Raw genomic sequence first — 12340 nt, 5'->3', positions numbered from 1 at the left:
GCATACCACAGAATGTTTCTGTGTTAGCTTTTGTTATAAACACATTTTGGATGATAATGCTGTGAAAAAAAAGAGAATTTTGTCAAACCCATTTTGACTTTTATAGCTCTTTATGTTTCATAAAAAGGCAGTTCAACCAAAAAACACAAATAAGAACCAAAGACATTGAGATAGTTATCCATTTATTTCCATTAATTGGGGCTGTTAAATGATTTGTTAAGACAAAAGGAATAAGATGGATTTTAACTTTTTGTATTAAAGTAATTCTGTATATAGCTGGGAGTGGATGCAGTTGACAGATGATGACTGAGGTAATGGAACATCTTTGGGTTGATTGAGTTCTCTATAAACTCTATAAATATCATGATGTAGTCATGCTAGTATCTATTTTATTGATCCAGTATATGACTTAAGAAAGTTAAAAGAGTCAGAGTTTAATGGAAGAGTTTGAGAAGTTTGATGTTGAAGGCATCTGGCCAAAGCTCAGCCTCTTGTAATCAAACTGCTGAACCATCCAGCAGCCCTGACGTGCCAAGGTGCTCTTCTCATGTTACGTCTCATTGATAAGAGGTACAAACACCTCATTTACAGGAACCTTAGGCTATAAGATCAGGTACTTTAAAAGCCATCAAAACATATTCAGAACCTGCCTGTGTGCCACCAAATAAAACACCTTGATATCACCCCAACTAAACTCGGATGATTCTGTCTTAATGTCCCATTTCAGGGACCAAGGAGCCCATAGTCTTTATGGCTCCACAGTATTGCAAGTAATAATGTTTGACACAGCTGGACTTCTGCCTTTCAGATGATCAAAGTGACAAGTTCAGCCTGCAACCACAGCCACTTACAGTAGACATCAAGAAGCAGCAAGATTGGCAGCTTTTAGTGCTTTGGTCCATTTCATCAGCCGTTACTACCAGCAGAGGCGACGTGCTGTGGAGGACTAGCGGGAGGAGGGGAAGGCAGATTAACAGACAGCTGATACAGGTGTATAGGCGGTATCAAACAGCAGCTCTGTCAATACAGCAGGCTCCAAAATTCTTTAGAAGGGGCTGGGATCCTCAAAGTATGCCCACAGATTTCACTATGACAGGATTAACTGGGAGCTCCGTCTGATTTTCTCAGATTCTGTGACTCAACAATTCAGTGATCCACGTTCTATCGGCTTTAAAGGCCCCTATCCCAAGTTTCAAAAGCTTACCCTTCGGACAAGGGACATTCTTTCTCCCATGCAGTTCCGCTTCCCTTTTTTTGCTGCTTTCAGTTGTTCATCAACCCCCGCGTCCTCGCCAGCTCTCCCATCCTCCCTTCTCTGCACATCTGCCAGGTTTGAGTTTTCCTTTCTTCCCTCCAGCGCCTTGCTTGGCCCAAGGCCCTTATAGCCAAATTGGTTTACATTGGAGAGATAAATGCTCTGCAAATGCGCTTAAATACGTACAGTAAAAATGCAGACAGTGCGTGTCAGGATTATCACCCAAGTCAGGGGAAGAAAGGAGAGCGTCTCTGTCGCACAAAGCTGGGTAGCCGGAGTGAAGCCTGCAGATATAGTCCGAGAGAGGAGGATTTAGCATTTGCATGCTAGACTGTAATTCCTGGCATTATATAACTTGTTGCCAACAATCAAACTCCTGTATTGTGAAAGTATTGTTTCACATAGGTGAGCAAAGTGTGGAGTTAACACTCTCAGGCGGAGGGGTTTTAGTGGCAGCATGGAGACGAGTGGTGTAAGATGCCAGTCTATAGGCCAATGTAAGAAGTACTCTGCAACCCAACCTCAGGCCGAACTACAGAAGGTGCATCTCGAAATCCTTTGGAAATATTCAGCTTACAGCATAAATGACTCACCTGACTACATTGAGTGACATGTTGGAAGAAGCTCATCCAAATAGCTACGGCTATGGGATGAGAGTGCAAATACAATCAATCCTCCCTGACCATACAGACGGCAATTAGAATGCATTTGCAATAGCCATTTAATTACTCATTTAAATGAGCCAGTAAAAAAACTGTAAAATTCAGATATTGACATGCTAGTGATATATTTGTAATGCCTGAAGGCTTGCATGTTTTCATAACATTTTCTTCCATTTTTTTATTTTACTGTCATGTACATTTATGTTAATGTTGTCACCTGAAATGTGTTTTATTCATTGATCTTTAAAACAAAAAATGTCCTGCGAAATTGCATTTGACTAGCTATGTTACATCTTTTTTATCGAAAACAGACCACATGAAATAAAGATGAAGAAAAATGTTATTGGCATTCTCTGACTGGTTTCCTAATTCTTATGTCTGCTATGAGCACTCTGTTACTGTCCCATTTCTTTCAACAGAAGATAAACAATCAGGGTTTTTAATTAAAGGCTTCAGAGAGATGTTTTTTAAGCAAATGATAACCCAAACAGAAGGGAAACGGGTAATTTTTTGGGACTACTTTCTGCCATGGGAGAATGCAAATTTCGTGCTGAGTATTTACGGCGGCATTAGAGTTAAAATGTGGAAAATCCCAATATAACTGTGTGGCTCATTGTTGGTGGGTTTTGTTTCAAAGTTGGACTACAGTGTAGGTCTATAAACCGAGAACAGGCTTAAAAGGCTTTAGCTGTGCAAACAACACTAGTTGACAATAAATGAATTACGGTGTTTGGTTTTTCAATGGGATTTGTTGACGATAAAATTAAAGAGATTATCACAAGAATAATCCTTAAATGAAATAAAACATCTTTCACACCAAAGAGCCATCTTGTATTATCAAATGGTTTGCATGCATGAAACACTCTCACATATTTAGAACTGTAACATCCCAAGGTGAAGATTGGATTAGGCTTTACCAACAAAACTATATTCTGATGATACAGGACTCCCTCCTTCCTACCCCACCTGTTCCTGTCTTCCCTTGGTGGACACCAATCTGCTGTCCCTGTCTGCTAGCATCAGTGTTAAACCTCTCCACATGCTCTGCCATGGGGATTTGGGTGTAAAACTTCCAAGAAAGACCACATCCCCCCCCCCCCCCCCCCCCCCCCCCCGCAAAAAAAAGCTTCCCCCTTTTCTTGTCCCCGAGACCTACTCCTCCTTCCAAATCAACGCCTTCCCTGCAGACCTCCCAACACAAAGCCCTCAGAGCAAAACCAGCACAGAAATCATAGCACACCATTCAATCATTGTTTTTTCCCCTCTCTCACCCCTTTTATGGTCCCACTAAAGGTTTTAGCCGGGCAGAGAAGGAGGGCTGTCACTGAGGAAACCTTAGCCCATTGATGAAGTGACAGGAGCTGCCAGAATATGATCCTAATCCTGTTTCCAGCATTCTTTTAGCCCGCTGGCATCGCAATTCCTCCACACATTCTCTGAGCTGTCAACTAGGAAAATCCCTCTAATAGCGCATTGCCCAGATACACATCAAAGAGCTCCTGGAAACCTTCAGCGGATTAGCTGCCATTGACACACTCACACACATTCTTTCTCTCTCACACATGCACACAAACAGCTTTTCCATGAACTTACTTCCATGTCATATTTAAAACACAATGCACAGACAAATTGACCACATATGTTTAGACTACAGCTGATAAAAGCCCAAAGGGTTGACACAAAATAATTTTTGCATACTGTAATCTGCCCTTTCTTGCCCCCCCCCCATTTCTCTTTCTCCAGTTAGACAGTGATATAATCTTTATGGTCAATGGGCGGTTAAGTGGGAAAAGACCAGGGAAAAAAACAGGTGTCTGAACTTTGCTGACTCCAGCAACCCTTTCAGTCCTATTTTATCTCATTTCTATTCTTACTTAATCCATCGATATCCCCACCAAAGATAATCTTCTTAAGGCAAAGCATTCTGTTTCGGTGCAGCCAAACCTTGGCTGACATGATGGGGGAAGAGGGGAGCAGAAAGAGAGAGTGAAGGGTAGGTGGGTGGGATGTGGATTGGATTGGAGAATCTTTAGAGCCTGACACAGTGCTTCAGTCATTTCATTTAGGATTAGTCATTCCACACTGGGTGAACAAGTGGCAGGTTCTCCCCTATGTGGTGTGTAAACCTCACTCACCATCAGTGATGGTAGACCTCCTGTGTCTAAATTATGAACGGTTCATCTAGGTGTTTTAAGTGGAAAATGTCAACCAAACTTAAATGTGTGCTTAAAAAAAAAAGTTTGGAGGTAATGTGTGTGTGTAAACTGAGACTGTTATTTAGATTTTGGTTTTCCTTTCAGTCCCTTTTGGCGATGTTAGCAGTCCACTGTGGAGCAGTACCCACTCGTCTATTCCCTTCACTATCCCTCTACAAACTTCATATTTTACTGGAAGCTTGTTAACAGATTTTGTTTGGTGTGTTTGCAAGTGATTCTTGCTAGTTTCCGATCTTGGTGGCTTCTCAGATCTTCTTTTAACTCACGACTTGCATTCAGAAGTCCAAAGATTCAGAAGTTTGCAAACATTTTGGAGATACAAAAATGTCAAAGTGGGATATCTCTTTCTTCTTCATTTGAACAACGATTTTTAAAATGTAAGACTTCAGTTTCAAAGGGGTGGCAAAATATTTTTTTTACATGTTTCTTTATTTTCCTGTTTCAAGCCAATAGTTTTTTTTTTTTCTAATTCCAAGTTCCCACTTGGAAGTGGCTGAGGCGCCAGAAGAAGCAGATATTTAACTGACCACACTGAGAAAACGAGTTGTTCTTATGTTTGATTTATTCCCTTGCATTGAACAGATAAATTACTCACATCTTAAACAATTAAAGAAATACATGTCTTCAATATACAGCGATATTTTACATAGAGAATGGGCCTGTGCTACTTTCTGCGAACATATCGGCTGTGTTCATATTTGTCACCGTGCCTCCTTCATTTCTACCATAGGTCCCTCATTAAAGCCAAAATCCATAAATAAATTGAATGTTTCCTCTCAGATATTTCACTTAAAAGGAAACATGGCGTTACTCTTTAGCCAGACTGATGGGGGGGAAAACACATATGTACAATGCTAAATTTATTCTTGAATGCTGCGCTGACTCCTGTAACTTTAAACAAGAGAGAATTGTGTCATCTTTTAATATATATTTATATATACTTGGCCTGGGATTATACTGATTCATCTGAGCTTAATTATCAAGATCAGAACTGATGAAACTGCATTTTGGCTTTTGCGGCTGTAAGCGATGTTTCAGAGGGAGGCATGCATACATAGTTTGCATTTAGGGCTGTAATATAGAATACTTAAATATATTTTATCTGTCCTGCAATAAAACTGACAGCTCAGTGGTTCAAGACCTCCTGCCCGTAATTCACATCGGATGCTGATATGAAAGTGTGAGGCTTGAATTAGTACATGTTGGCTGACCAAGAAAAGTCAAATGCAAACGGCCAGAGGTACAGTCACAAATGCAGTCCCTTTGAGGTCTTGTTATATTCTTTGTTCATTTCATGTCCGTTCAGCAGAGATGTTCTTCATGTTTTGGTCGCTCCCCGTAGTGAGCTGCATGCTGTTACAATAACGATAAGGAGAAGAAGGGAGGGGTGTGTTGAAAACCCATAGACCCAAACTGAAGGAACGTGTCTAATAAACATATTTTGAGTTTTCCATATGCCGAAAATTCAATAGATCTTGTCATGGAGCTTTGGTTTTAAAATTGGATTAATTTGAAATGTAGAAAACTGCATCAAAACATTCCTAGAATTTAATTGACTGTTTTGAAACAAGCATAATTTTGTACTGTAGTTTAGACTCTTGGGACTTTCAGCTATTTTCGTCGAGAGAGCTTTTGCCTGGGTTATTTCTTAAGACCTTACAAAGAATTTTGGTTCAACACACACATTCTCAGACAGAAGTGAGTAGACAGAAAGAAGTTGAAGGGGGACCAAGAGTATGAAATGTTGACAAGACCCATAGTCGGTAGGTATGGCCTCGACTTCAGTGAACACATAGACTGAGCGAGTCCAGGCTTCAGTTGGGGAGTGTGTCCAATCCCAGTGAGGCTGCATGCTGCTTGGCCCTCAGACGAAGGTTCTCGATGCTGGTGGTCTTGCTGTTGAGGCTGCCAGGGAGGCTGCTTGGAGCTGCTTGTAACAGCGGACTGTTCCACACCTGCTGTGCCTGCGTCAGGGACTGATAGTAGGACTGGCAGGGCAGAGAGCCCAGCGGAGCCGGCATGTTGACGTTCATGCCTAAGTAAGGCATAGAAGGTGGTGTGCTCATTTCAAAGGATGGGTAGTGCACAAGGTTGTTGGTGGCAGCCATGTGCTGCCGGAACTGCTCCTGGAGCCGGAAGAGGCTGAGAGGAGAGGAGGCGTAAGAGTTGCTTTGCGCCAATCCAGTGGTGGCACTACTGGAGGAGGGTAAGGTGAGGGGGCTGAGGGGAGAGTCTGTGAGAGAGGAAAAGGACATTAGTACCTTTAAGTACACACTGCATATATTTCCTTTTATTTTGAAAGAATGTATTGTTTTGATTATAATTTTAAAAAAAATATATATAACAATATGTAGTTAGAATATAACAAATAATAGCAGCAGTCATTAGACATTAGCGATATTTTTACCTGATGTTGGGCTTAGTCGTTTGCAGGATGGTGATCCGCTCCCCAGCTGCACTCCCTCTTCCCTTTGGATCTCCTCCCTGATCTTCACCCTCGTCTCTCCTCTCATGTCCTCCTCCTCTCTGTCAGCGTTATCTTCTGCTGCTGACTCGCTGTCCGATGGCTCAGGGGAGGTGACGTTGACTTCCACGCTCATCTCTCCAGGCTGTGGTCGAGTAGCTGCAACTCTCTCCGTCTCTGAGTGACAGGAGGAAGTGGAGGAGGGAGGAGGAGTGCTGACCTCAGGAACCGGGGTGTTGGTTGTGTTGAGGTCAGTTTTGGATTCTTCTGTGGAGCCCTCTGCCGGTCCAGATGCCTCTTTCTGTTTCTGTAACTGCTCCTTCTGCAGGCTGCGCTGCTTCTTACGAAACTTGGCTCTGCGGTTCTTGAACCATACCTGGCAGATGGATCAATAGATGATCATTGCATTGGGTATCAGTGATGTATCACTGGACAACTTTACACTCCATTTCTGTCTCCCCATTTTTCATCTTATTGTAATAACCAATTAAATGATAAAGTACCTCTGGGCTCATCTTTAGGGTTTAAATAAACAGGGTTTTTTTGTGAAATAAATTCATTCTAAGGCAGTTTTACCTGAACGCGTGCCTCAGGCAGGTTAGTGCACATGGCCAGACGTTCCCGCATCACCACGTCAGGGTAGTGGGTCTTCTGGAAAGTTTTTTCCAGGGCTTCCAGTTGCTGGGCTGTGAAGGCTGTCCGACTGCGCCGCTGCTTTCGGTGCTGGGAGCCATACCGGGCCTCAAGGATAATGTCTTGAAATGTACAACCGTTGAGAAACAAAAAACACACAGTTTAATTGTAAGTCAGGTCAAAGGGCACCCAGAAATCAATACACAGTGAAAAAAAAAAATCAACTATTTATTTTAAGAGTTTGAGAATCTGACAAACAATGGATGATGGTTAAATATTTAACAACAAGATGAGCTTACCAGCCAGTCTCTCTGCCAGAGTGAGGGCATGCACCGACGGCCTGTAGTCAGGCGCGTGCTGGGCCTGTTGCGCCGCCTGCTGGTGGAGATTGTACATGGCACTCAATGAGTTCATGGCGTGGAGTGAGTAGCCGTTCACCCCGTAATGCTGCATGACCGGGGAGCTGTCTGCAAAGAGGAAAGGATACTGCAAGGGTCAGACCAAGGAGCTTTGAGCCAGGTTTGAACACGCGTATCTGAATATCTTTTTGTCGTTGCATCATTACCGTGCTTAAAAGCAAATTAAAGAAAATAATAATTTTAATCGGTCTTTGCTGAAATCTGGTGGCAACAGGTAAAATATAGACCAGGATTATAGCACGGCGCTTCAAATAGAAACTAAGCCTTCAGATGTATTTCTTTTTTAATCGAAAATGATCTAGAGAAGAAAGAGATTTATACATATTTCACGAGCTTAAGATACATTTATATCCTTTTAAAAATCGACAATGTTTGAACAGAGGCTTATTTTTTTTCTTACTTTTAAACAGATAATTGTAACCAATGGATAAGAAAAAAAATCTGTGAAATTGTTTCAGAAATGCACAGCGCAACACTGAATATTGTTATAATTAATGTGGATTTATAAGATGGCCAAATAGTGAGAAGAGGTGTAAACACAATTGATTGGTATTTTTTTTACAGGCTATCAAGCTAATAAACTATTTATTAACTAAATAAAATATAGTTTAGTCTTTAGGCCTACTACATCTGTTAAAAAAGTTGACATTTTTGTAGAAGTAGTTTGTTTCATTATTAAATCTAAGGAAACATTTTATTCGTATTATTATAGACCCAGCCATTCATTTAAAGCAATAACTGTGTAAGGGGAACACTTGTAGAATTACTAAATTGTTAATCTGAAGAATAAAAATAGCCAATAAAATAGACTTAACAAAATTACAATGAAATGAGGTAAGCTTGTAAAACTTCTTCAGAGAGAACAGTTTTGAGTTTGAAAAAGGCCTAATTATTTCGTTGCTACATTTCAGTAGGATGGACCTACAGCTGCGATAATAATTTTACTTTTCTCCTTGAGAGTTTGACTCAAATGCAGACCGTTTGTTTCAATCTTTTGCAGGTCCCTGCAGGTCAGTTTGTGGCGCCTGAGGGCTCGCGGTGAAATGTGACAGGTCTTCGGTGAAACATGCACGCGGGATTCCCATTGTGCTTCTTCCAATGTTTGTGAAAATAGGCTCCAACGATGCAATTTATCATTATGCCTGACACCTAAAAGATGGGCCAGGGTGTGTTTGTTTAAAACCTGTGACAAATGCAATAACAATTATTTTCACGTCTATTTTGTTACATTATTATTATTATAAATCAGCCTCTGGCTGGGTTCGTGTAATCTGTTCGATTTTATTTTCACCGTAGAAATGAGCATATAGCTGTTCTTTCAGGACAATATCTCCCAGCCGTGGGCTCTGCTTTAAGCCTCATTATGCTAATTGCCGTGGATTTATAAGTTACACAGCGTTTAGTAAAGACTGCCTTGGGCCGGAGCTTTAAATGCGGGTCTTTCGAGCTCAGCACACTAAAAGAACATATGGCGATAATTGACATTTAGTGAAGTCATAATTATGAGGAAAAAGCAGATTAATAAACGTTATAGGATTGTCGCCATGTAGTTTACACTATAGGTCCAGCCCTTTGAAATATTATAAAAAATTAAATGTCTTAAGAAATTAAGAAACTGTTTTAATGACACTGTTGGTAATTATAACTCTGATCACGTAGGCTGTATTCTTTAACTTTTAAGCCGAATAGGAACTTCGTTTGTTATATTGTTGAGGACATGCCATAGACTTCTCTTTAAATTGACCGAATTGAAAGATTGAAGGAAAAAAAGACGTACATCCTTGATTAAAAAAAAAAAAAATCTAAACACAGATATAACAGTTAAAAAGATAATTCAAACGATTTCAGACTATTGTTAATGAATAGTTCTCATAAACTTCTTACCTCGAGTAGTTTATCTGAAGCAAAGAAAGAAAAATGTCCAAAAGCGGCCGAATATTTTCCTTTCAAGTCTTCTTCTCTAAAGTCTCCAGATTATTGTTCATTTTAAAATGTTATTTTTATAAGCTCTAGGGTTTGTTTGTTTTTTGCACAGCTATCCCGCAGATATCCTGGCGTGCTGAGCTCCGTCCTGCTGCTCTCTCCTCTCTCTCTCGCTCTTTCTGTCTCTGGATGTGGGAGGATGCTGAGCTGCCATCTCTCGGCCTTTAAAGCGCTCCGGGTGGGGTCACTGCCCGCTCACACACTCCTCTGTGCCAATCACGTAGCTTCCCCCCCCCCCCCATACTCTGCACCTCATAGCCCAGGACTCCTCTGCGTTCGACGTGAAGACTTTACTGCTCCATTATCGTAGAGTTGAAAGAGGACATACAGATTTTTGTCTTTTTTTATGTAATATAATTTTAAGTCAAGACAAACAGTATTTGTTTTAACTGTTTTTACATAGAGCCTATAATGATAATGATAATGTTTACATTCATTAAGAAAAACATTTAGGCTTAAAAAGAGGTTTCATCCAAGCTTTTAATTTTACAAACAGAACAAGATGCATTTCAACATTGCACCTTTTTTTCTTCATAATATTAGTTTAATGAGAAATGCATTACTCAAGGAGCAGAAGCAATATTCGCAGGGCAAATGCATTTGTTCTTAATTTCCCTTTTTGAATCTTGACTGAAAAATGCATAGGACCTGTCATCCCTTTCATTTAAACTGATGGTTAAAACTGTTTTCCAAACATCTACGATCAACATAATAATAGAAATTTAAGCTAACATTTGTACTATAAAGGCTGTTTATTATTCAAAGAATATAATAAAATAAAATAAAACAAGATATTTTTTTTTCATCAGCATATTATTAATAACTATTAGTTCATGCTGGGGAAACTGTAACTCATGAAAGGCTTGAATTCATCCAAAAAGGTTTAAAACGTAGGTTTAATTAAATTATATGCAAATGGAAAGTACTGGCCTATACCTTTCCTTCGCAACGACTTGTGCATAGTGACTTTCAGGTTAATACCATGCTTTAATTTGGTTTTCTTCAGGCCCCTGTGTCTGCATGTTTGGTGGGAATGCAGCTGAGATGGAGAGATGCAGGCTGGGCTCCAATGCTGCCTCCAGCAGCTCCCCGGCCCCAAGGGATTTAGGTTAGGATTGGGTAGACAAGACGCCATTTCACCCTCCAAAAAAATGTCTTAAAATGACTGCTGGTATAAGAGGATTAAAACAATAATGCCCCTCTCTTCTTCGAGGTTTTTAGAAAAGATTTCTTCTCCCGAAGAAAAAAACGTTTAGGCTGGAATTAAGGGCAGTGGAAAGTAGCCTTTTAATGTAAAGCTTGCATATTTTGTTGAATTTTCTCAGAGTGAGGGAGAAGAAGTAAAGGTTGGGTAAGGGGGTTAAAATCCTACACTGATTTTGATCTTTAGCAACAGTCATATTCTGAACTTTACCCATGATAACTGCCATGCATTATGAGAAAATTTAACTTTTGTCTTTTTTTCTATATGTTCACCCAATGGTCACTTTTGTTGTTGTGGCTATCCTCACTTTATTCACTTGTAATTGGCTTTCTTATTCAAAACTCCAAAACATGAAAGGAAACACTGTTCAATGAGGAGTTAAGTGGATTTTTTTTTTTAAAGCAACAAGTGTTTTTCTGTAGCATATGTGAACAGATGGTTAAGGGGAACAACTGATCTACAACAATCAAAGATAAATAAAGATAAAGTTTATATTATTTAAATCCTGACCTTAATGGGGTTTTTTTTGTTTTTTTACAGTAACTCTGCAGAGAATTTTGGCATACAGGAGGAAAAAAATGGGATTAACTTGTGAACCGATGGAAATAAGAACTTAAACTGGAGGTAAATCTGGCTAGTGTCTCTTTGTGGGAAGCGTTTCTAAAGCAATTAAAGCGAGAAGGAATTCCTCTCAGCTGCTCTTCCTCAGATCAGCTTTTTTACGGAACTTAATGCGGGATGATGTCCGGCAAGGCTGAGGGCTTTAATGCAAGTGTCAGAGGGTCTGCTATTAGAGCGACATTAGGGCAGTGGAGCAGCAACACTTTCAGGACCAAGCAGCAAACTGACTCTGTTTGCAGAGCTGTTTCAAGATTTCTAGACATGTATACTCATAGAGTTTCAGACATATCACAATGATGTTCTGAACTCCTATAAATATAATAGTAAGGACATACATTTCACACATTACACAAATAGTGTGAACTGTTTTAAATGCCTGATTTATTTCTCTCACACAACAGTAATGTGCTGCAATGTTCTCTACAAACTGACTTCCTGTAGAAAAGACCATTTTCAGAAGCCAAACACTATTTAAGCACGTTACTGAGTTTAACTTCTGTATTCAAAAATACATTGTAGATGAAGGTGGCCATGAAAAACTAAAAAGGAAATAAAAATTGTAAATATTATAATGGAAAGATTTGATCAAAGCCTGAGAGACTTATACGATTTTCTAGATCTTTCCCTTTTATTTTTTGAGAGTTGTTCCTATTCAAACGTGCTTTATTTTAAACTGTTTTGTCTCTTATGTTTCAGAAAATGCTGAAAGAATCCCCCATAACTTGCACCGGCTCAGTTGCATCAGCAAGTGTGTCTTGTTGAGATTACCAGATAATTATTTGAATGACATAAAACATGTTTTTATAAATCCTCATTTTGTAGAAACTGCACCACTTTCTAATTTGAAAAAAAAAAAAAGAACAATTACACGATCAAAAATGTT

General features: G+C 39.8%; 1 protein-coding gene across 1 annotated transcript; it reads right to left on the bottom strand.

Annotated features, from left to right (window-relative positions):
• Positions 1 to 4808: 4808 nt before the first annotated feature.
• Positions 4809 to 9766, bottom strand: LOC306828446 (diencephalon/mesencephalon homeobox protein 1-like). Its single transcript, XM_079350929.1, has 5 exons — positions 9534 to 9766; positions 7530 to 7697; positions 7174 to 7352; positions 6541 to 6973; positions 4809 to 6366 (listed from the first exon to the last, which is right to left on the bottom strand). Exons 2-5 carry the CDS (start codon positions 7681 to 7683, stop codon positions 5948 to 5950), a joined length of 1185 nt encoding a protein of 394 aa, XP_079207055.1. The 5' UTR covers positions 7684 to 7697; positions 9534 to 9766; the 3' UTR covers positions 4809 to 5947.
• Positions 9767 to 12340: the final 2574 nt, after the last annotated feature.

The sequence above is a fragment of the Symphodus melops genome (genome assembly GCF_947650265.1).
Source record: "Symphodus melops genome assembly, chromosome: 8".
Taxonomy (NCBI): Eukaryota; Metazoa; Chordata; class Actinopteri; order Labriformes; family Labridae; genus Symphodus; species Symphodus melops.
The sequence above is the reverse complement of the archived record's forward strand: the minus strand, read 5'-3'. Positions and strand labels throughout refer to the sequence as shown.